The 25,724-nt window shown below is 48.7% G+C and overlaps 1 protein-coding gene across 3 annotated transcripts in view; it reads left to right on the top strand.

The window, feature by feature from the left end:
• Positions 1-25,724, top strand: part of SIK3 (SIK family kinase 3) — a 632,054-nt gene that overhangs the window by 599,008 nt on the left and 7,322 nt on the right. For 2 of the 3 annotated variants that reach the window (XM_085645705.1, XM_085645703.1), the window contains exons 22-24: positions 9,044-9,210; positions 12,339-12,471; positions 24,552-24,710. In XM_085645705.1, the coding sequence (XP_085501831.1) occupies positions 9,044-9,210; positions 12,339-12,471; positions 24,552-24,697 (446 nt within the window). In that variant the 3' untranslated portion in view covers positions 24,698-24,710. The remainder of the gene's footprint in view (positions 1-9,043; positions 9,211-12,338; positions 12,472-24,551; positions 24,711-25,724) is intronic. The other variant, XM_085645704.1, reaches the window with a different exon arrangement.

A 25,724-nucleotide genomic window follows, 5' to 3' on the forward strand; every position in this document is an offset into this window, starting at 1 on the left:
CCAGTCTATAATCTCCTGAATGGCTAAATGAAAGGCAACCACACCAGGTATATATATAAAATATATGTATTTATTACTAAACACTCACTACTAGTCTCTTTATGAGGCTAGAGGTCAAAACACATAAGTTACACTTCAAATATTACAGTAAAATAGCACAAATACACGTTAGGCCCTAGGGGCGAGCCAAACCATATACTAAAATAGTGGTATATGAACCACGACTTAACTAGACACAAGGCCTAGAGCTTGTAGAATCGCTGGGACCCCAAGGAACCACCCAAGGTAGTGACACAGGGGACCAACGGGGGCCGTGTGCAGTGTGAGAACACAGCCGCAAGCTCCCTTTAGCTTCTATGGGAAAAGTTGCAGTTAGATTTTTAAAGATTAGGGACACTTAGAGATGGACTAGGACCAAACCTTTTTGGACTTAAGAGGTTCTAGGGTCAACACCCACGGGAGCACCGGAGTACTCGAGTTACCTCACCCAGGGAAGCCGGGTGCATAGGTGTCAAATGGTGTCGGGTCGTGTCGTCGTTTTCAATGGAAGCTGGCGAAGAAGTGTTGCTGCCGGGAAGATGCGAAATGTCCGAAGAGAGCCAAGCATGGATCGAAGATGAGAAGAACCTGAAAGCAGAGGGGACAGAGGCTTTGTCACTAGCCAGTGACCAGGGGCACGATAGATGAGTGCCCACCGATGTCTGGTGATTTCAGGTGAAGAAGGTGAAGCTTGACTCTTCAGCCACGAGGACCAGGAGGCGTCGAGGACGACCAGGAGCTGGATTCAAGCTGTGCCACGAAGGATGTCGAATGCTGCAGCGTCGGTGCTCGGATTGGACACAACAAGCCTGGTCAACAGAAACCCACGCAGAAAGGAGAAAGATGCTTTGGTGCAGACCAGCAAGGTCTGAGGGACTCACCACGCGGTGGGGAGTCAGGGCACGTCTGGAGCAACCAGGGAAGCCCAAGCAAAATCAGAGTTACCTTCACAAGGACCCACCAGTCGACGGACCAGGGATCGCGAAGGGGCCTCGAGTGGAAATGCAAGAAGCGGGCTCACGGAACACTCGTGGAGTGTAGGCCCACAATCTTCGGTGCAAAAGGTGCTCGGGGATTTGGCTACACGTAACCCAAAGCACGACTTCAAGAGACGTTGAGAAGTCAATGCACTTGCAAATGTGTACGGTGACCAGGAGTTCCGGGTCCACGTCACTCACGAGGGCTGCGGGTCTCAGCTTTGCTGGGGACTCGGGTCGGCCTCTGAGAAGTCTGGAAATCCTCTTCCTGGGCTGCAGATACTTCGGAGTCCATCGGGAGCTTCAGAGATGCAGACCGTCAAATGCTTTGTTGGTGCCTGCCAAACAAGGGAGTCACTCCTTGACCCCACAAGAGATTTCTTCAGTCCTCTAGTCTTGAGTAGAGCGTCGAAGTTCCAGGATTCAGTTGCAGAGTTTCGTCCAGGGATATCTAAAGTCCTGTTGCCAGGGGTTTCTACTTTATACCCAAGGAAGGGGTTGGACTAACTCAGGGGACCCACCTATGGGAGGATTTGGAAAGAGGGGTGGCTACACCCATTTCCTTTGTCCAGTTTTGCGCCTGAACAGGGGCTGGTAGCCCCCGAACCGGCTTGAGCTGGACTATGCACAGGGACCCCAAATGTGCCCCCAGTGCAGGACTTCAAAGCACTCTGAGTGCTCCCACCCAGCCCCAATACACATCAGCCGGTCTGGGAGGTGGTTACACCTCTCTGTGACAGGAAACCTATTGTCCAGGCCTCCCCTGCCGGAGTTTCACTCAGCAGCAGGAGGCCAGACTCGTGTCTGTGGCTGCAGCATCCATTTTGTGATGCCAGGGCTCAGTTAAGTTGATACCAGGTATACAGGTGCTGTCATGTCTCTCCCTCTAGAAGGGTGGGATCATATGATTCCAAGGTGTTTGACACCAAACACAACATGTTCCCGTGCAACCAGTCCAAAGTTAGCATTTACCGTTGGGTTATAATGCACTTAAGAGTATATGGTCAGGCTGCACCACTGACAACCCCGGAGGATAGATTCTGAAGGCTGCAGAGGGGCTCAGCTCATGCCTGGGCACCCTCTCACATATAACCAAGCACCCTGCCTTCAGGATTGATAAGGCCTACCATAAGGGAAACTGATAGGTTTCTATGTGCAGTGATAGGTGAGATATAGTGAACCTATATCTCTGTAAGGGGGGCATGCACCACCTTACCCAGGCTGCAGTATCAGACCTGTGGTGTCATTTTGGAGGGCTTCCCAGGGGTGGCATAATATATGCTTCAACCCCTGATAGGCCCCTGGGCTACCTATGCCCTGGGTACACAGTATACCATATACTAGGGACTTATAAGGGCACCCCAGAATCCAATCTGTGGTGTACCTAAAGTACATTGAATCATTTTCGAGAGGAAGCAGCTAGGCTGGGGACCTGAAAAGCAGGTTCCCAGCCAGACTAAAGTCGAAAAGCAGTGATACAGCAGCAAAAAGTGGAGGTAACCATAAGAGGCAGATCCTACTCTCCTACAGTCACCCTCTCACTTTTTTCTACAATGCTGATAGTTTTTGACACTGAAAGTGCACTGCTAACTCGGCCCCCTGTGCCAGTGCTCTCGCCCTAAAACATCATGCATGTTAATTGGTAACCCCGATTGGCAAGGACTTTAATTCCCTTATGAATCCCTAGTAAGTGGTATCAGTGGTACCTAGGGCATGGGAGTTAAAGGGGTCACCCGGGCCTGCAGCACTAATTGTGCCACCCTGGGTGATCCAAGTAAAAAGATGACAGCAGTTCTGCCATTGCTTGCAGACTCCATGAGCAGTGCAAACCGCTCGAACTCGACTTTGCCCTGACCATGAGTGGCAAGGTCATGGCACTATTTTTAATATATGCCAGTCACCCCTAAGGTAGGTCTTCTGAGCCTAGTAGGCAGGGTGTATTATATTAAAGGTGTGGACAAATACGTGCAAGCTTATATGTCCCTATAGTAGCCTCTTTTCATATGAAACTATCAGAAGTGCTCATGGGGCCATAGGATAACATGGGCTGGCACCTGGGCACCCCCAGGTTGCCAGCTCCATTATGGTCCCACTGAAAAGTGTCATGTTTGGTATCAAACAACTTGTCTCATCAAACCTGGCCTTTTTCCAAAGTTTGATTTGAAGTGCCATACACCGAATTGGCTACCTTAGAGGTTGCCCCAGCATTTCCTGTTCTCTGGCTGACAGCCTGCAGCTGCTGCCGCCAATACAGGAGTCTGGTGCCCTGCCAGGAGGTGTGAACACTCACACAAGTCAGATACAAAGGCCTGCCTGGGAGGGAGGTGTTACTTCCCTCCTGACAGGATGGCTAGTGAAGTAGCATATCAGAGCGGTGAGCTTCAAAGCTCTCACCAACTCTGAAATGCAAGTAGGCTTCCTCTCTGAGGAGGAAAAGCCAACCCCCTGCCCCAGGCACAATTGCAACCCGGGCAGGCAGGAAAATGAGTTAGTCAGAAGGCGTACACTCCCAGAAGGCTAGCCGCACCCCTAGGTGGGCTACCTGGTCTGTACAGCCAAAATAATGTTCTCCCATTTTTAAAAGTGGCAGAAAAGAGGCTTCTAGATAGAAAAGGTACCACACTCCCTAGGATTTGGTTGCCTCATGGACAGATTAGCCACTGGGGATAGTAGCCCAGTAGCTATCAGCACCAACATGCCTAATGCCCCTAAATCTAGGATTTAAGGGGCTACCATTGCACCAGAACCTTATATTTGATCGACTTGCAACAAAAGGAAGAGTCTGCTACTTCAGGACCTGCACAAAGCAAAGGCAACACAAACTCCACCTGTTGAAACCACCCTATGACTAAGACTCGTCCTGTACCAGTGACTGGTTCCAAAGGGAAGAGAAGCCCCTCTGCAAGCCAAAAGCAACTCCAGAACTCCCTTGGACAAGATGTACTAGTCCCCTGCGGGCAAGAACCGCACCCGGAACCAAAGAGTCACTGGTCATCAGGCCCGCCGAGGGAATCGCCTAAAAGTGAATGGTCTAGTGCATTGTGGGAAATGTAGTCTTGCCCTCCAGCAAGTTTCAGGCAGCTACCTTTTCCCACTCCAGGACGTTGAAGTGACCAAAGCCTGAGATTGCCACTACCAAGGCTTGCTGGTGGCCAGTCTAGCTACACCACCTTTCTTAGACACTGTGAATCGAGAGAACATCTTCCACCCAATGCCTCCTTGCCCCCGTTGTCAAGAGTTTGCATCCCCTTCCTCACCAGCACTCTCTAAGTGGCAAAAGCTGCAACTGCAGATCCCTTTCTTTAGCACCAGGGATTTCGAGGACCACCCTGCACTCTGCACCCAGGCCCTAGGTAAAAATGAACTGACTATCCGAGCCGGATCCTAGGACCCGCCTCACCTCTACACCCTGAGGTTTCCCCTGAACTCGACCGGCAAGTGACAAGTTGTCACTGGTATGTTTCCACATTGATCACATCATTAAAGTTTGGCAAGAGTGAACTGCACTGATTTATTTTTCCTTTAAAAATAAATCCATAACTCCGATTATACTCATCTGATTGTGTTTGTTTTTGTATCAAAATGTAAATAACAATTTGCTTTATATTTATAAATTGGTGTCGGATTTCTTTTGAGTCGTGTCAGTTACTTATTGTCCATGTTGGCACTCTGAAATGCTTAATACATGTTCCTCTAGTTAAGCCCGACTTCTCAATGCTGCACTACCAGGATTGAGCTGGGGATTTATTAGTGTGAATCCAAAGGACTTATTTGAGGTAACATAGGAGTATTGCATACGGAAGTCTAACCAGCCTCACTGCATAATACCCCACTTTCCTACACCTTGACACTGATGTGCTTAGCTAGTTGGAATCATTGAAGAAGTAAGAGAAAAAAATGTTGCTACTGTTTAGTTCAAAAGCTAACTTTGTGTGTTAATTTGAATTACCATTAGACATTTCTACAATTTATAGTCAAGCTTGTCGCTGACCGTTTCAGCCTTAGCTCTCAAGGCCTGGGGAGTATCGGTAAGTCTACTGTTTGATATGTCTTGAAAACTGAGCAACTTCTAGCCGTCTTGTGAGGGTGCAAGGAAATACAAATTGGAGGAATTGGGATGAAAAGGAATTTTAATATATTTGAGTTTCTTTAGGTTTACTTTAATTGGAAACTGGGTGTAAATGCACCCCCTTGAAGCTAGGCGCAAATTCACCCTTGCAGCTGTGTGTAAATCCTGACTTTTGAAGCTAGATGTAAATTCAGCAGTATGTACTTTCAGACCATCGAAATGCTTAGATATTTAATCCCTTGAAAGGGGGAGCCACGTGTGTGTAAAATTAGCACCATGAAGCTGTGGTTGTAAATTTACACCCCCCCCCCCCCCCCCCCCCCCAGAAGATGTGGGTGTATATACAGGCCCTTGAAGCAGTGGGATTTAAGTTTAGATTAGATTTAGATTTAAATGTAGCCCCGTAAAGCTGTGGGTGTCAATTTAGCCCTGTGAAGCTCGATATCAATAGTGTAAATTCAACCCCTACAAGCTGTGTGTAAATTTAGCCCATTGAAGTGTGCCTAAATGGACCTGCTTGAACTTGTGTATGCACATTTTATTTGTGTGTGTGTCCATGTTTCTTGCTATGTGTAAATACACCGCCTTAATGTAGTGTTAATACAGTCCCTTGGTAATAGCCTATTGAAAATAAGTAACTTGAGCCTCTGAACCTCGATGTAAATTTAGCCCCCAGAACCTGGGTGGAAATTTAGCCCCAGGACCGGAGTGTGAATTTAGCCCCAGGACCTGAGTGTAAATTTAGCCCCCAGCACCTTGGTGTATATGTAGCCCCTTGACGCTGGTTTCAGTGGGTGTAAATGTAGCCCCTTGAATCTTTGTGTAAGTTCAGCCTTTTGAAGCTGGATGTAAATTCGTCCTTTGAAACCGTGCAAATTCATCAACTTTGTGCAGTGTGTACAAGCAAAACCTCTGAAGTTGGCTGTAAATTTAGCTGAATATTTTTGTCTTTGAGGCTGGATAAAAATTCAGACCCCTTTAACATGGGTGCAAATTTAGATGTTTTAAAGATATGTATGAATTTCAGCCACTTGAAGCCACGTGTCAGTTCAGCCTTTTTTGGCGGGATATAAATTATTTTAAGGGCCTAACATCGAGGGCTTTATTTTGGCATAGTTGAAGGAAATCCATGTATTTGAAAAACATTCAGACTATTCTGCACCTGGCCCTTTTATTCAGTTTGTATCTCAATTCTTAATTTTTATTTTTGTTTAAATAAATCAAATAATGATCAGTAGTCAAGTACGACCGCAGGAACATAAAGCACTGATGATACATAAAAGTATAAGCAGAACAATGACAGAAGAAAAATTTGCCAAGTACCGCATGTACAAACATAAATGATCAGTCGTCTCAACAATATATAGATGTATACAGCAAATCAAGAGATTATGTCAACATTAAACTTTAAATAGATATAAACCCATCAATAATAAGTGAATACTAAGAGATCGGATCGTCATGAAGCTAAAAAAGACCCCAAAGGTGATCAAAATTATGTAAATTGTCATTTAATTTAAAACATTTTTTTTTTTTTAATCTAGCCACTTCAAACAAATCCTCAAGCCAAGAATGAATCGTTGGGATAACATTTGTCCTCCAAAAACGTAATATATTAACTTAGGCTAAACTGAGACCAGTGGAAAGTCATTTAAAGAAATGAATGGACATAGGAGGCAATTCATGTCTGAGCCCTTCAGCCTTTGACCCTTTCATGACCGCAGTTTATGGAGTGACAATATTGACTGATGACTCTTTGTTACTGGGTACTCTGACCTCAAACGTCACAGAAGCTGCAGATATTGAACCCACGCCTCCCCAGAGAGTCGGGACTGGGGTGTGCAAACGTGTTTTTTTTTTTTTTGTGGTTTTTTTGTTGTTGCGCCCATCAAAGTTCTGTTGAAAATGTTGCAACTTGTCTATTTGGTTTCCCGCGTCTGTTAAATTCGTCCGATTTGGTACAATTTGTGTAGCGCACATCCTTATTGAACAAAGATGAAAATGGTTCCGCATTAAGAGCTGGTTAAAAGAAAACAGCGACAAGGGCTGCCTAGAGATTACATGAACACGAACGGCTTGCATACATTTCACCTCTTTCTACTTCCGGTAAGATTGAAAATGAATGATCTCGCAATTCGAAGAAAACTTTTGCTCAGAGGAAAGTAGTCAGCCAGGCTTCCTTGTTTGTCTATGCCCCCTAAGAGTGCCTGTGGTTCCATTCTTTACCTGAAGCTTGGAGGGGAAGCATAGAAAATATCCTTAAATATTCGATGAGAGTAAGATGTATTATTCTAACCCCAGCCTCGTGCTTTCTGGCGAAGTGTTAGCGCGAGCACCGACGTACTTCTAAAAGACCGGGAGAGCATACATGCTAGGCAAAGCAGAGGGATGACATGCTCTCTCTCTCTTTCGCGCACGCGCATCGAGGAAAGAAAGGCGCAGACAGTCCTAAGACCGGAAAAGTAGGCTTTGCGCGCCCACATCCTGAAGGTATTCGTCTGAAAAGAACTAAACATTCCCCCAATTTCAGAATGCCAATTTCCGTTTTATAATTACTTTGTATTTTCCCTTTTTTTCTTATTGTGCAGTGTTTTGTGCCCACGGTTAGTGGTTGACATGCAGGGCCTGTACATCAGTTACTTTGCTGCGCACTATATTTTAGTAACCTGAAACACCAATCTAGAGAGCTCAGGTAACGCGTTCGAGGCATTTTTAAGCTTAAGTCTCATATTTTTAAGCTTAAGTCTCATATTTTTTTCATCGTTTTCTGAAAGCCGTATATTCTAATCTGTGACAATCAGCAATTCGTAAAGTATGTCTTTTTAAAAACATTTCCTCATATATTACTAACCACCACATCGATGTCTGTCACTTACCTTGAACTCTTTTCATAGGGCTCATTTAGTTGAGTTATAAAGCAGATGGGTGCGGGGAAAGGGCTCTCTTCGAGGGTGGGCAGTGGCACCATCTAAATCTGAGGCCCTCCACTTGGAGCTCAAAGCCACATATGGGCAATGAAGCCAGCTGAATCTGACCGTTGTAATGTACATTATATATGAAAATCCCAAAACTCATGCACAGAAAGTTTACAGATTACCGACAAACGAGACCTTACCACACAATGTGTGTATACAGACAACACGTGGCACAATACCTGTGACAATGAAAATATTGTGACAGGGGCATCAGTTCAAAATGATGGATCATTGTGATGCAGTGCGCCACCTGGCCATTAGTAGGGATGCACAGTGCGTGCTTGACACGTACCCTGGATGCTTGGTAGGCCCAGCGGTATATGTAAACAGGGCGGGGTTAGCTCGTGCTCCGTCAAAACCCTACAGGGTGTGTGTTACATTGTGTGCTGTAAGAGTTATTGGACTCCTTCACAGGCCACCCCTTGTCAGTCACTACAAGAGCAGATATATAAACTACAAAACACCCTCCAGTTCAGATTTAGCCGGTGGAACTGTGCACGAGCTTCCACCCATGTCCCTACTCACTCGGTCTTGGGTTAAAAAGTTGCAGAATTTAACATGTGGACGAGCTGCTTGACTGACTGCTGTGCTAATGATCCCTTTCAAGCCCTTCTCTTGGGACCTGCTTTTTGCCAGGACTTCAAAACTGCCCCAATTTCTCACTTCTTGAGGTGTTATACCAGTGCCATCATTTGTTCATCCATTTCTCCGTCAATGGGGTGTGGAGGTGAAAAAGACGGTGTTTGCCAGGTCACTTAAGCGTCCCTCATATGGCTGCTTACCTGGGAGGTTGGGCTTGTCTGCTACCCGACAACCTTTGATTGTCCTGCAGCATGAAGTGGTTTGAATCGAGTTCTGAAATGTACGGTTGAGGAATTTATTTTTGTTGTAAGTATCTCAACTTTTAATGCTTATTCTGTTTCTAGAGTGCCTAAGGTGAAAACATTGACTCCTGACCAATCTTTTTGTCCTTGTTTCCCAAGAGTCCGACCCCATAGCGAACTGTCTTGACAGAGGTGGCCCAGGCCAGGCAATGGAGGTGCCAGATCACAACGGCATTGGCTACTCTCCCAGATCGTCGAGCAGTGATCACCCCCGGACCCGCACGCTTCAGCGACATCACACCATCCAGAGCAGCGATGATGCCTACGTATGTCAGGGGTCTGGCTACAAGCCATTACTCATGAACCTGTTAGTTAACGTGCTAACCATGCAGGGAGTGGTGTGTTTGGGCAGTGTTGCTGAGGTTGGCAAGAACTTTTCTCTGTCTACATGGGCTGTGTTATCTCAGCGGGTAGGGAAGGCAGTAGTCTTGAGGAAGGTTCTTCTACACAGGCAAGTGTCATCTTTCAACTTAAGATGGTATCGACCGAGCATGTGGCGAGTTGCTAATGTTGGAAACACATTGCCAAAATATTTAGCAGCATTAGAAACGTTGAGACCTAGGTGTCTAATATCACGCAGGAAAAGGCTACCCTGTGCCATTTAAAGATTAAGGGATCCATAAGCTCCTATGTCTTGCAAGGTGAAGGACCTCCGATTCTTGTATGCAGGCCAAGGCGTTTCTGGGTATGGTATCGAAACTGGAGCACCTTAGATACATGGACGTCAATCAGGGATAGAAGCTGCTACCATTGGCTCTTCCTTTTATACCTTTGGTGTCCTGCTCTTGCTACTCTTTGTTCCAGTGGTCCTGAAGACAGCCACAATATTTGTTTCCTGAATCTTTCACTCCTTGTTCTTCCCATATCCCTTCAGCAGCAAAGTTATAATCCCACCACATTGCCACCAATGCTTCGAGTTCAGCATTATATTGTGTGGCATTGCAACATCAAGTGTAAGTATGATTAAAGTATGGTTTAACTTGATTTAATTATATTATTAAAAACGATAAAGAAGGCTATGTAATGTAATGTGAAAATTAATAAATATTTAAAATAGAACTCGGAAGGGTGTTTGGGACGTCTACCTTGATTAGTATATAACAAAGTAATAAAATATTGCTTTATTTAATGTAATTAATATAAATTAACAAGTTAAATTATTAAATTAAAACATGCATACATTGAGAAACAGTTTTCCATTAAGTTTACCGTTAGGGGATTTGCCAATAGAGCTATATTGGGGTGAATAAAGAGAAAACTTTAAAAATTATTAATGCGTTGGCAACAGAGGTGGGTTAAGTAGCGATACTTAAAAAAAAAAATAGACATATGAAAAAAGAAAAAATGTCCAAATTATATTTATATTGAAAAAAGTAATTTAACAGAAAATTATTTATGTACTTGGGCTAGTGATTTGTGGAGGTTGAGGTGGTGGTAAATTATATCAAATACTTACCATGATAATGCCGTGGCCAACACTGTAATGCAGATGACTTCGTACCCCATGATGTAGTGGTACACGATATGGTAACTTAAAACCACAGCAGTAATGAGGCTTGTCGAGGGACCATTGGATGGCAAGGGGTCTACCATGTGTGAGATTATCAGGGGTTTTAAGGCACATGAGGTGACTCCAAGTAGACATCCATGCATTTCATAGGCAGTTCGAGTGACCTTAGTGTCTGCCATACAATCTGTGGCACTGCAGGGCCTGATCTTATGTAGGCAGTGAGAGAATGTGCGTTTGATATTGTGCAGAGGGGACCTCAGGGAGTCCTTGCAGACTGAGACTGTTTGTGGTCTAATAAGAGACAGAATAGGTCCTCATGATGTATTCAGATATTATACAAGCCAGAACTTAATTGCGCCTCATTTTGTATTTATCGTCCTATGTCAATTGGCAGTCATAAAGCCTATGTCGAAATCTATTTAAGTAAAAAATTATAGACCCAGGAAGGAGCACCAGCTCTCCCCATATATATAAACAGCCACCTCTTCAAAGATAATTATTACTCCCAATCCTGCCTTTCTCACAAACATTTTTGGTTATCTTTTGTATCTTAGTTCCCCCCAAGCTTACCTAGATGTAATTGTTCATGATCCACATCAGTTAACCTATTTTCCACCTTATCCAACTCCCGCGCAGCTATATTTTAGTTTTTTTTATTTCATCGCTATTACAGTATCTCATTTTTAAAAGTCTATCTTGTTCCTTTGAAGGCCTGGACTGATATCATTCCCAAATTCACTCAATATACCCAGATAGCGTCTTCTGTCAAATAAAGATGCAGGAGGAGGTCTGGGAATGACTAGGCTTAGTCTGTGGCTTACGAGCCCTTCTGTGCTTCATCGAAACATAGTCTATGTGATCAAGGCCACTTGAGCAACTACATCCCTCGTGCAATTTAATTTGTATTCCTTTTTATTGAGAAATAGTAAATTCACTCTAAAGTGTAGGGGCTACTAATCACTGCAAGGTTAGTCTTAGTTGGGAGCTTCCGAAAGCACTAGTATGGCTTTAGTTCTAATTACATCCAGTAAATTGTTAACTTGTTGCCACATTCTATATCTGCAATGTGCAATTGGCCAGTTTGTGTTGGTGCGTGCAGTTGATCTGCGTGTGTTGTGGTTTTGGAATGTGCAGATGGCTTGCTCACTTTGTGATACTGTTCTGTGAATTTGACCTGATTAGTGAGTTTGCTTTTCCATGTGTCATTTTACATGTTATGTCGTTCTGCTCTTTTGTGCGTTTGACCCAGTTCTGTTGTTCCTCTGAACTTTGCAGTGGGTGTGGTTGCATTGTGCTTCTCTTAAATTCATTTAACCTGGTTGTCTTGTGCTCCTGACCTCTGCAGTCAGCTCAGTTGTGTTTTGCTGCTGACACTGTGTAGTATCCCAGGTTTTGTAGGGCTCCTGTCGAGTGAAGTCCGCGACCCAGTTGCTGGGAGCGTAGACATCCTGTTGTGTATCTTAGTTCTTGCTTACAGTCAACCTGGTTTTGTTGAGCTGATGATCTCGGTTTTCTGCTTATTTTTGCTGTGCTGTTGTCTTGTGTACTTTTCCGTGGTTGTGCTGTGCTGCTGACTTGTACTATCATTGTGGTGAGCAGAAGTCGGTTAAAATGTGCCTGGTTCTGTTGAACAGCTGTCATTTGCAGTCACGCTGGTTGAGTTGCTTTTGTGTGAAGCCTGCCTGATTCTGTTTTGATGTTGTTACGTACAGTCATCTTGGTTGTGTTGCTTTTGTGCAGTTTGTGTGATTATACAGCAGTCATGGCCATTTGGCCTGGTTGTTTTGCTTTCATGTGGAGTCAGCCTGCTTTTGCTGTGCTGCCAGCTGGAATGTGACTCTCCCATCCCTCCTTTGATTTCTCCCTTGCTTTACTTCCCTCCAGGTGCAGCTAGACAACCTAGCAGGGATGAGTCTGATGGCTGGGAAGGCTCTGAGTTCAGCGCGGATGGCTGATGCAGTCCTTAGCCAATCATCGCTAATGGCTAGCCAGCAGCTTCGAGACGGTGAGCATGAAGGTAAACACATTCTCTCAGTTCTGAAACACTATTGCGACAGGTTGTAACAGAGAAAAGGTAAAAGTGCATGATGGCTAACACTGCTTCCAAGCAGTGTCTAATACATTTGTGCATTGTCTGACAATTGCCACGGTCTCCATGCAATGTCTGAAGGCTTGCGTTCTCCTGGCTGTGCTCTAGAACTGTCACAGACTCTGTGTAGTCTTTGAGCTAGAAAACTGTCTCTCGGCAGTGTCAGAAGGCTAAACTATTTGTGTACTGTAAATGTCTACGGGCTGCCACAGGTTTGTTGCCGTTTCTGAAGGTGAGCATTGATTGTGTGCGCTGTTTGAAGACTTACCTGGCACTGTGCTTTTTCTAAGGGCTGTGCTGTGTCTAAGGGCAACCGCTGTCCCTATGCAGTGTCTGAAAGCCAGTGCCTGGCCTATGCAGTCTCTGAGAAATAATACGTGGGCTACATAGCATCTTACTGCCCCAATTTCTCAATACCAGGTCTGTGTAGCATCCAAAGGTCAACACCTGGTTTGTGCAGTGTCTGATAGCCGATATTTGCTCTGTTCACTGTCGAAGGCTAGCACTTGACTTTTGCGCTGTCTGACAGTCACCAAAGACCGTTTGCAGTGTCTCATGGCGACTTAGTGATGGAATGGGATGATAGTCCTCAGCTTGACTTTGTGAAGCAGTGTTGCCTTGCCCTTTTATGTTTTTTTCTAGATTGGCTGTGCCTTTCCACCCATGTGAGCTTGACATTCATATGAGCCTGGTGAAGGTTACTCATTTGTAATGTTGAGAGGTCATCCTTGTTGTAAAGTGTACAGTCTCCCAACTCTGGAGTTCTTTACCTTGATGATGATTGCCTGCTCATATGTATGAGTGTTTCTTGTGTAACTGTTGGTGTTCAGGAGCCTACATTGGTAATCTCCTACCTCCATGCCTAAAACCGGTCGTCTCTCTGGGTGAGAGAGAGAGAGACCACAATAGAAATTTGATGTTCCTGCCAAATCCTCTTGCAGAGTGAAAACTGCTCCAGTCACCTTCATGTTTGGCATGTGCATTTTATTAGAAGATGGACTTCTGCCTGGAACCAATCCTCATTTCACATGAGACAGCCAAAACCAGGCTAAGCAGTGGCAGCATGGCTGCCTGGCCTGGATTTATCGTGTAAATCCAAAAAGTGGTGAACACCTGTTGGCTAGGCCTGGGGACGGTAAGTACTAGGCCTTTTACTCTGCAACCGTGAGGGCCTATGTAGCAGCGCAGGAGGAGAGGAACATAGAAAAACTGGGAGCGGGAAAGCTGATATGCTAGTCTCCCTCCTTACTAGGCCTAAATCTCGGAAGCATCTGTGGATCTACTTTGCTGAAGATATCAAGAAAGGAAGACCTGCCTGCTTTCTGAAGAACCAAAGTTCACCTGCTAGGATGTAGCGACCTACCTCACAAACTTTCAAATCCTGAATGTTAGAATGGCCTGCTTGAGACAAGCTTCAGTGGGGTGACACTGCCGCGGAGATACTAAGGCACTCATGAGGAGAACCACAGCTACTCATGGGTCCACCACAGTAGGCACCATCACCTTCAGGTATTAAAAAGTATAAACGTCCTGGGACCAACTGTCTTTATAACCTAGCTTAGCTCTACTTAACCTCTCCTAAAGACCTTAAAGTGCTGAGCAACCCTCCAGGCCCTGGGTCCCTTGCCATAACCCGGCGAGGTATAATATTTGCATAATTTGTTAGCAAAGTTCTGCCCTCTCTCAACCCCCTCGAGTTGGCCTCTAAGCTCCAGGGTGCCTATAAATCGTTCAGCCTCTCTGGCGCCATCGGCTCCTGTCCTTGTGTCTGTCATTCTCAATAGTCTTTTAAACATTGGTTTGACCTTCACAGCTCTAGTTCTACTGCTAGAGGCCTTCTTTGTTTCTTTTGGTTCGACATCTGCATTGGTGCTGAGAATGGCTTCATCCTCCAATCCACTTCGTGGTTCCTTTGTTCCTTGATGCTGGAAAACCATTCTAAATAACACCAACTGTTTACTAAAGGTTTGTGTGGATGATGAACACCCTGTAGACACACTACCCGGGTTACTGTACTCCTGTTGTTCTATTGACTCTGGTACTGACTTCAAGGTGTTAGCCATTGTGGTGTTGTGTTCCAACACTAGAGTTGATGATGGGCTTCCCCTCTCTTCTTCTGACTTTATAAAAGGGTATCTGAAAGAAACACGTTAGTTAGATTCCTCACCTTAGAATATCCCCAGGCGTCATACTGGATCCGGAAAGATTTTTCGTCAGCAATACCCCTTGCGCGTCGCTAGGCGTCATCTGCGGCTCCGCGTCCGTCGTCGTGCGCCGGAATGACGTCGTCGGAGTACTTAGACGCCGCCCTCGCGCGCTGACGTCAGTTCTTCATTTTCCGCGCCAGACAGCGCCGATCCGGGAAGAGCTTACCCCTTAGTCAATTTTTGACTGAAATTTTTTGACTCTTTTTGGTCTTTGTCGACTCGACTCTGGTGCCGGTAGGATGCCTGGATTTAAGGCCTGTGACGCCTGTCATCGCCTGATGTCGGTGACGGATCACCATCGCCGGTGCCTTTACTGCCTGGGGGCCGACCACGACACGGAGTCGTGCGCCGACTGTAAGGCCTTGACCTCGAAGGCTAGGCGGGAGCGGTCCCGTAAGCTTCTCGAGCTTCGGCACTCTGCTCCGCGCCGTTCGCGGTCCCGGTCCCGGTCCCGGAGGAGGTCCAAGGACCGGTGGCGGAGCCGCAGTCATTATCATTGCTCGTCGGGCTCGAAGTCTTCGGGTAAGGCGAAGCGATCCAAGAAGTCCAAGAGGCGACACCGCTCTTCGGACTCCCCTTGCCGGTCGCGCGACTCGGCCGAGGGTCAGGGTGGTCCCACCCCCGTGGCTCCGCCGGAGCCGCGTCCGTCTCCATACCCGCCGGTCCCTGGGACTGACGCGACTCTGGCAGAGGTCAGTGCCTTCCTCTCGGCCATGAGGGGCCTGGCTCTGCCGTCGACGCCTGCCGGCGCGCCTTAGGGCCCCGCGGGCTTGACTGGGCGACCTCGCGTGCCGGCGGCTCCGGCGCCGTCGACGACTTCAGTCCCGACGCCGCAGGTCCCCGAGAGATCCAGGCCTGAATCTGTTGGCGCCGGTCCACCTCACGACGCCTCCTCCGCCGGCGCCGACACCGGTTCCACCCACGGCGCCGTCTCCGGACGACGCCGTTCCCCGGTTTAGTCCCTGTCCAGACCCGACGCCGGCACGGCGCCTCCCGGCGCCGCAACTGACGCCGATGGATGAAGGTTTCATCTACCGTCCGGCTCCGATCGTTCCTCCTTTTTATCAGGAATCGGATGACGGGGGCGACTGGGAGGGGTCTGAGGACCCTATGGCCCTCCAGGGTCAACTTGCACAGGACTGGGCAGACAAACTGGGGGATGCCAGTGGTCTGGACACTTCGCCGGACGCTGGCTTCATCTCTCCTCCGACTGTGGCTTCGGAGGAAGGTGCAGCTTTTTCCGTGGGGCTGCGCAAGGCGGCCGAAGCCCTGGGGCTCGAGTTGCCTGCTGTGGCCGTGAGGACTAATATCCTCACAGAGGTGCTTCAACCGTCAGCAAGCGCCACAAAGCCTCTGCTGCAGTTCAATGAGGCCCTCGTCGACGTTCTGCTGGGCACTTGGTCCAAGCCGTCCACAGTTCCTCCTGTGGATCGGAACGTGGCCCGGCGCCAACGCCCTGCTCCGGGCGACCCTAGTTTCCTGTCCCAACACCCCACCCCCGAGAGCCTGGTTATCCAGGCCTCCACTTCCCAATCCTCCTTCCCGTCCGCTCCTCCGGATCAGGAATCCAAGAGGCTGGAACAGTTCGGCAAGAAACTGTTCTCTTCCCTGAGTTTGGGCCTGCGGTCTTTGAACACCGCTTGCCTCTTGGACCGTTTCTCCCACTCTCTGTGGGATACGGTGGAGGACGTGCTGCCACTGTGTCTGGTGGAGGCCCGGACACGTCTCTCCCAGGCACTTGCTGACGGGCGAGATGCAGCGCGACATGCCATACGGTGTGGACTTGACACCACGGACTCGCTGGGTAGGGCGATTTCCACCACTGTGGCGCTCCGGCGCCACGCCTGGCTGAGGTCCACGTCTTTTTCGGGGGATGTCCAGAGTACCCTCATGGATATGCCCTTTGATGGCGCTCGCCTTTTTGGTGAGAAGGCGGATAGTGCGCTGGCTCGTTTTAAGGACTCCTGGGCTACGGCCACGTCCTTGGGTCTCTCGACCCCACGGCCGCACGCTTCCGCCTTTCGCCCCTTTCGTGGCCAAGGAAGGGTCGCCTCCTCACGTCCGCCTAGCCACCGGCCGCAGAACCAACCTGCACGCGGTCGCGGACGTGGGTTCCGCCGTGGCAGTTCTAGAGGACAACGCACCGGTCAGTCCACATCCACCCCGGCAGCATCCGCCTCAAAGCCTTCCTAGTCCGAGCTTTCAGGCCCATTCCACGCCAGTGGGCGGCAGAGTTCGCCATCACCTCCTCCACTGGCGCTCCATCACTTCGGACAGGTGGGTGCTGCAAATCGTCCGAAGGGGCTACTCCCTCCCCTTCGAGACGACCCCTCCAGCCATGCCACCGCAGGGCCACCGTATATCGGAGGAACACTTGAATCTTCTGCGGGAGGAAGTTATGGCCCTCTTGGCCAAAGAGGCCGTCGAGCGCGTTCCTGGTCCAGAAGTAGGCCGTGGTTGCTATTCCCACTACTTTCTGGTTCCCAAGAAGGGCAAAGGGGGCCTACGCCCTATCTTGGACCTCAGGAGCGTCAACACCTTCCTCCGGAAGGAACGGTTCAAGATGCTAACTTTAGCTCAGGTTCTGTCTGCCCTCGACCCTGGAGACTGGATGGTAGCGTTGGACTTGCAGGACGCCTATTTTCACATCCCCGTCCTGCCGGCCCACCGGCGTTACCTGCGGTTCACGGTGGGTCAGGAGCACTTTCAGTTCACCGTGCTCCCCTTCGGCCTCACCAGTGCCCCTCGTTTGTTCACAAAAGTGATGGCGGTGGTCGCAGCTCATCTGCGCAGATCAGGGGTTCCAGTCTTCCCCTATCTGGACGACTGGCTGTTGAAGGCAGGCTCGCCCCAGCAAGTCGTCTCCCACCTCCAGACTACGGCCGACCTTCTGCATTAGCTGAGGTTCTCCATCAACGTGCCGAAGTCACACCTGAGTCCCTCCCAGAAGCTCCTCTTCATCGGAGCGGTTCTCGATTCGGCGCAGTTCCGGGCTTATCCTCCGGAACAGCGGGTCCGGGATATTCAGGCTCTGATTCCCATCTTTCGGCCTCTATCCTGGGTTTCGGTCAGGTTGGTGCTGCGGCTTCTGGGGCTGATGGCCTCCTGCATCCTGTTGGTGCATTACGCCAGGTGGCGAATGCGGGCTCTGCAGTGGGACCTGAAGTTTCAGTGGGCCCAGCATCGAGGCAACCTGTCCGACCATGTCTTGATCTTGGAGGGCACTGGGAAACAGTTGCAGTGGTGGCTCACGGACCGCGATTGGGTCCGCGGCAGATGCCTCTCCCTACCCCAAACGGAGCACGTAGTAATGACGGACGCGACCCTCCTGGGATGGGGGGCCACATGGGAGAGGCGGAGATCAGAGGACTCTGGTCTCCGACGGAGTCTCACCTCCATATCAACCTTTTGGAGCTGAGAGCGATCCGGCTTGCACTGAAAGCCTTCCTTCCCTCTGTCCGGGGAAGTGTTGTGCAGGTGTTGAAGGACAACACCACCGCCATGTGGTATTGGAACACACAGGGCGGGGTGGGGTCGTGGACCCTTTGTCAGGAGGCTCTGCGCCTCTGGACATGGCTGGAACACCAGGGCATCACCCTGGTGGTTCAACATCTGGCGGGCTCTCTGAACGCCAGAGCAGACAAACTCAGCCGCCGGTGCATGATGGATCACGAATGGCATCTGAACTCGGACGTGGCGCAAGGTCTCTTTCTGCAGTGGGGAGAGCCTTGGTTAGATCTATTCGCCACCGAAGAGAACGCGCAATGTCAGCAGTTCTGCGCATTGGAATTTCCAAGGCAGCACTCGCTCGGAGACGCTTTTTGTCACGAGTGGAGTTGCGGTCTGTTGTACGCCTTTCTGCCTATACCACTTCTGCCCAGAGTGCTGAAGAAGATCAGGCGCGACCGGGCCCAAGTTATCTTAGTGGCTCCGGATTGGGCACGAAGGTTCTGGTATCCCGAGCTACTCAGTATGTCAATCGATCCTCCGATACGACTGCCTCTTCAGGAGGACCTTCTGTCGCAGCAGCAGGGGACGGTCCTCCACCCGAACCTGTCCAGCCTCCACCTCCATGCGTAGAGATTGAGCGGCAGCAGTTGATGCCATTTGACTTGCCTCCTGAAGTCTGTGATGTCATTCTGGCAGCCAGGCGTCCCTCCACAAAGACGGTATACGCCTGCCGGTGGAACAAATTTGTGGCATGGTGCACAGCAAAGGCTGTAGATCACCTTTCCGCCCCTCTTTCTGAAGTTCTACTCTTTCTTCTTTCTTTGGCCCAGCAGGGCTCTGCTCTGGGCACCTTGAATGGTTATCTTGCTGCAATCTCTGCCTTCTTACGGCTTCCTGATCAGCCTTCTCTCTTCTAGTTCCCTGTTGTTTCACGTTTTCTCAAAGGCATTACTCACATGTTCCCTCCTGTCCCCTTCGTAATGCCTCAGTGGGACTTGAATCTTGTTCTGACCTTTCTGATGTGCGCTCCTTTTGAGCCTCTTCACAATTGTCCCATTCGTCTTTTGACCCTGAAGACTGCTTTCCTGGTAGCGATCACCTCGGCTAGACGGGTGAGTGAGCTCCAGGCTCTGTCATCTAAGCCTCCCTTTATTTCTGTTCATCCGGACAAGGTTGTCCTCCAGCCTCGTCCTTCTTTTCTACCGAAAGTGGTGACCCCATTTCATCTCGGGCAATCTGTCACGTTGTCCACCTTCTTTCCGCCTCCGCATCCTTCAAAAGAGGAAGAGAGGCTCCACCGTCTGGACCCAAAACGATCGCTGTCCTTTTATTTGGACCGCACCAAACAGTTCCGGGTGGACGACCAACTTTTTGTTGGATACGTAGGAGCTAAGAAGGGGAAAGCGGTACACAAACGGACCATCTCGCGGTGGGTCGTGTTGTGTATTAAAATTTGTTACTCCTTGGCAAAAAAGGACCCTCCTGTTGGGTTGAGGGCCCATTCCACCCGGGCCACAGCGGCTACTACTGCCCTGGGCCGGGGAGTTCCCTTGCGGGACATCTGTCAGGCGACGACGTGGGCTTCACTGCACACGTTTGCCAAGCACTATTGCCTGGACAGCCAAGTCCGGAGAGACGGCTTCTTTGGCCGTTCTGTTCTCCAGGACTTTCTGGTGTGATCATGGTTCGCAGACCCACCACCGGGGTTGGTATTGCTGGGGTATCTATTCTAAGGTGAGGAATCTAACTAACGTGTTTCTTTCAGATGAACAAGTTACTTACCTTCGGTAACGATGTATCTGTAAGAAACATTAGTTAGTTAGATTCCTCACCGACCCACCCATCCTCCCCGTTCTGCGAACTGACATCTAGGGTTAAAGCTATCCTTTTCAGGGCCCTAGATTTTTTGGCACCAGTGTCGGTCTGTTGCATGGCTCTGCGTTCCTGGCGCGGAAAGCTATGTACAAGAACTGACGTCAGCGCGCGAGGGCGGTGTCTAAGTACTCCGACGTCATTCCGGCGCACGACTGACGCGAAGCCGCAGACGACGCCTAGCGACGCGCAAGGGGTATTGCTGCCAAAAAATCTTTCCGGATCCAGCCTGACGCCTGGGGATATTCTAAGGTGAGGAATCTAACTAACTAATGTTTCTTACAGATACATCGTTACCAAAGGTAAGTAACTTGTTCTTTAGTTAGATTTCCATTTTACCAGCGGTTCAATCCCTAAGTTAGGTAGACCTGGAATGGTCTTCGTTGTGTGCTTTATCCTTCAAACCTACCTGGTGTGAGGTGTCTTCTGCCTTGAAATTCCTCCTGCATATAGTGGAGGTGGTATTAACAGAAACCTACAGCCCTGATTCTCCCTCATCGAAATCCTTGTTGTCTTACTTTTGAGATGCTCAGTGTCCCTGTGCGCGCAGTCTGGGGGTAGGTGTGCCACAGCTCCTTCGGTTAGTGCTTGCATCACTCTGCTGTATCCCTTGGCTCAGAGTGGGCCAGCGTTTTGGTCTTCTGTGTCAATCAATGAATCAAGGAATTTTAAGGCGCACTACTCACCCGTGAGGGTCTCAAGGTGCTGATATCCAAAAAGCCAGGTCTTGAGGCTCTTCCTGAAAGTGTGCAGAGTGGGGGCGCGTCTGATGTTGACTGGGAGCTCGTTCCATGCCTTGGCAGCGATGTAGGAGAAAGCTCTCCCACCTGCTCTGGTTTTGCGAATGCGTGAGGTTTCTGCTAGGGCGAGGTCGGTTGAGCGGAGGCTTCTTTTGGGTACGTGGAAAAAGACTCTTTTGTTGAGATATTTGGGTACGAGGTTGTGGAGTGATTTGTAGGCGTGGGTGAGTAGCTTGAAGGTTACTCTCTTCTTGACGGGGAGCCAGTGGAGGTCTTGCAGTTGTTGGGTCATGTGTTCATGTCCTGGAGTGCCGAGGATGAGTCTGGCCGCGCTGTCCTGGATGGTCTGGAGTTTGTGTAGCAGGGATTTGTTGATTCCAGCCTAAAGGACGTTTCAGTAGCCGAGTCTGTTGGTCATGAGTGCATGGGTAATGGTCTTTCGGAGGGAGTTGAAGCAGGTGAAGGTGACAGCATTGATCTGGCGAGTCATGGTGTGGGAGGAGTCGAGTATGATGCTGAGGTTTCGGGCGTGGTCAGTAGGGGTGGGTGGGTTTCCGAGGGCGGGGGGCCACCAGGTGTTGTCCTGGGGGTGGGGGGAGGGTCCAAGGATGAGGACCTCAGTCTTTTCCGAGTTCAGCTTTAGGCAGCTGCTGCTCATCCAGGCTACGACGCCTTTCATTCCTTCCTGGAAGCGGAGTCTGGTGTCTTCGGGGTTGTTCCTGAGGGAGAGGGTGAGCTGGGTGTCGTCGGCGTAGGATACTATGCTGAGTCCATGCTGTCTGACCATGGCGGTGATGGGGGCCATGTAGATGTTGAAGAGCGTGGGGCTGAGTGATGATCCTTCTGGTGCTCCGCAGTTGATTTCTATGGGTTCGGAGAGGAAGGGTGGGAGTCTTTTCCTTTGGGTCCAGCCAGCGACAAAGGAGCGGATCCAGTCGATGGTGGTTCCCCATATGCCGGTGTAGTGGAGTCTAGCTGCGGGAGTGCGATAGGAGACTGTATCGAAGGCTGCAGAGAGGTCTAGCAGGATGAGGGCCGCGGTGTGACCCTGGTCGAAGAGCGTGCAGATGTCGGTGGCGGCAAGGAGGGCGGTCTTGGTGCGGTGGTTGCTGTGGAATCTGGACTGAGAGGAGTCGAGGATGGCATTTTCTTTAATGAAGGTGGTTAGCTGGGCGTTGATGATTTTCTCGGTGACCTTGGCTGTGAAGGGAAGGAGATGGCACGGTAGTTCTTCAGGTCGGTGGGGTCGGCAGAGGGTTTCTTGAGGAGGGGCTTGACCTCTGCCTGCTTCTAGTCGTCGGGGAAATTGCCGGATTCGAAGGTGGCGTTGTGAGTTGATTCCCCCGGTATTTGTGGGGTTGCTGATGGCTACTTCTTGTTATCATTCTTTTGGTCTTCTGAGTCGCACTGGCTTTTCTTATGTTGTGCCTAAAATTGCTGTGCCCCTTCACTGTACTGGAAGTGGCTCATCTGGATGGTGGGGCCCCGTTTGATTTGAATGTGCCCTATATCACATCACCTCTTTTTACAGCGGGGTGTTATCACTGCGAGTGAGTCTTTATTGGCTGAGCCCCTGTCGGTCTCATGCAAGTGGGTGGTGTGTCCCTTTCCTTTGAGTTCCTGACCTTCATATTCTTTGCCTGGTTTCTAGCAGACTTTCTTCCCAGCCTTGCAGATCCTTTGACCGGTTCCGACTCCGTCTTTAATAGTGTGGAAAAAAGGCCAGGGACTGACATCAGTGTTCTCAGTGATTTCCTATATGGCTCTGTCGCATAACACCAGGGAAGGAGCCTGAATCATGGTGCCATCTGTTGGTGTGGAAAAGCAATTTCAAGTTTCCAGATCCAGTCTGGCGCTCTAGACAGGATCCATTTGGTGAGAAATCTGTAGTTTGGTAATCCACAAAAAAAAATTGCCAAAAATAAGTAAAGAAAATTCTGAAAACCTCAGCAAGGGATCTTATCCAAAGCCTGACAGTCTGGTAATGTGATATATTTATAACCTTCCAAAAACAATGGTTTAAAGACAACACTTTTTGAGGATCAGGCTACTCATGATGGTTTGAAAGCCCCTAGGGAGTTGATGGTTGGGTGAATATATGAATGAAAGAGGCAGTGTAGTGAAAATGTTGGTAAGTGTGATTAGATAAGTTGCACTTCCAGGGCCACAAGTGCTAGCCTAAGTGTGGGGTTACAGTGGCTCTTACAAGGTTGTATCGTATAGGTTGCCTGTGAATCTCGTAAGTTGCCTATGGCACTATTGCAGTGACCAACGGTGAAAGTGGGTATTTGACTTAGGAATGCTCTTTGCAGCTCTCGTAAGCTGCTTGTTGCTCTCATGAGCTGGCCATAGGCCTCATAAGCATCCTGTCTGAACTTTCTATGGATGGACAACTAGGATTTACAAAGATGGGAGAGAACACCATTTACAACTAACAGTAATGAGAAGAGAAAATAGGGTAATTGAACACGATTTTTTCTTTAAGTAATATTTATATTTAAATATATGAAAGGGAAAAGGTACTTGGCAAAGCATTGTCCATATGGCCAGCCCAGTTGGATCTGGCAGGCACCATTTGCTCCATTTCGAGTGTGCACTTAGATTTGCAGGCACTTATTGCTCGTCTGAGTCCCGCTACACCTTCAAAGCACAGTAGGGTTGTCAGGAAATCCTTACTTAATGGTGTTTCTCTGCCCCTTTGGTTGAGAGTGATATCTGATGAGCATTCCGTAATTACCTACACTTACTTTCAGTCTTGACTGCAAAATGGGTCCTGCAGTTGCTTCTTATGCACCTGTAGTCTCTCCAATTCTTGAATGCTTTCAGCGGTTGCCTATCACTTCTATGCTTGCATGAGTTTCTCCTCTTCGATTGTGAACCAACAGTAATTCTTTGCTTTACTGAGCGCCCCTCCAACTGAATTGCACAGTGGGCTAGCGGCACCACTTGCGCATCTTTGTCTTCCTTCATCTGAAATGTTCTTTGGTGTTTAAATGCACCCCTCACAAATAAGCCCCTGTCCACCTTAAATCCGCAAATGGGTTGACCGTCTCTGCTTGCTTTGAGTCCTACTCTGTCCTGAATGCGCAGTAGAGCTGGCATGCTGTCGTAGCACACCTCAGCCTCTTTACTTTTTCAGTGTGCAGGGTGGGTGACAGACACCGCTTGCTAGTTCTAATGCTCCGCCTTCAATGCTCAGAGGGGTTAGCATGCAATCCTTGCCTGTGCCTCACCACCTTGAATGTGTCTTCGTTTTGGCAGATATTCCTTGCTCACTTGACTTCCTCTCCACCTTTGGTTAGAAGCAATGTCTGTCAGACGCTCTCTGCTTGCTTACACTCACTCTCTTCATCTTGAGTACACAGTGGGATTAGCTGTTGCTCCTTATTCACCTTCATTCCCTCTGTGTCAGTCACTTCACCTGCACTTCTCAGTCTCCGATGCGCATTGGGCTTGGTAGATGCTCCACGATCGCCTGCAGCCCCACTTAATCTTGAATATGCAGTGGGGTTGGGAGTCATTTCTTTCTGTCTCAAATACCTCTCTCTCATTGGTTGGGAATGGTGTCAAGCAGATTCCTGGCTCCCTAGAGTACCTCCCCATCTCAAATGTAAAATAATGTTGCTAGTCACTCCTTTTTTTATCAGCAGACCATCTGTATCTTAAATTCACAGTCGGATTGGTAGAGACCGCCTTGTTCACCTGCACTCCCTCATGTTTTGTTTCTTTGCTTTCACAGATGGCAATGAGACGGAGGACGAACACGATGTGGATGAGAGCCAACACTTGCCCAGCTCTTGCCACGTGTCAACCTGTATTAATGACATGCTGCTGACCTACAAACACCCTGACCTACCTTTCGGCATGGAGCAGGCGGGGGTGTAATGGGAATGAATTTGTAAGTAGTTCAAGGTGATGAATATCTTTTTTTTGGAAGGGATTGGTTTTTCAGAAGGCTGAAATGAGGGAGGTTGGTCATGTTGGAAGAGGAAGCTTTGAGGGTTAAAGTGGTGAGACCGTATATCTTTGAAAATGGATAAGCTTTCAAATGGCAGAGTGAGGCTGGTTATAGCTGGAAAAGGATTGAGATTTGAAAGGTAGATGATTAAGGTCGGTTGATTCCAGAAAAGGGCAAACTTGGACAGCGTAGAGATGTGAAGCTGGTTTATTCTCGAAAAGGGCAAGCTTGACAGGTTAGGGGACGCGGCTAGTTATCTATGTCAAAGGAGAAAGCTTTGAAAGGTTTACGGTTGATGCTGGTTTATTCTAGAAAAGGGCAAGCTTGAAAGGTGAAGACGGGTGTGGCGGGTTTCTTTTGGAGAAGGGAGAGCATGGAAGAGATCAAAATGAAAGGCTGATTAACTATAGAAAAAGCAATAGTGGTGTTGCTGGTTAATTCTGTAAAAGGAGCTATCTTTGGAAATGTAGGGTGGTTCTGGTTCATTGTGGAAGATTGCTAGCCTGGAAGAGGTAGGAGCGGAGCTGGTTCCCTGTGTAAAAGCATGAGCTTTACACATTTCATGGGCTTCTTGTAGATCTGTCTTGGCTCCTATATAGAGCAACCAAGGTCTCATCCGTGTGTCGCCAGAAGCAACCGATTTCTTGTTTGGTGACTAGGAGGTGAGAATCCTGCAGCAAAGACAACTATTGGCTGAGGTTCTCAAGGTGCTACACTCTGCCTCTCGGATACTAGGTTCCTGTCGGAAAGTGGATGGGTCAAGGGAGTGTGCCTAGAGTGCCAACCCCTACAAGCCAAAACAAAGCATATAGGCAACAGATGATAAAGATAGCTCCCTCACCAGTAGGTGGCTTCACTTTGTCTTCCCTGGGTGGATTCTTCTCAAGTATTTTTAGACTGTCACTATGACTGCTCTGTTTTGCTTTTCTTTTTTTGTCTATGTGTATTGGGGGC

Source organism: Triturus cristatus, chromosome 3_1, assembly GCF_964204655.1.
Source record: "Triturus cristatus chromosome 3_1, aTriCri1.1, whole genome shotgun sequence".
NCBI classification, from domain to species: Eukaryota; Metazoa; Chordata; class Amphibia; order Caudata; family Salamandridae; genus Triturus; species Triturus cristatus.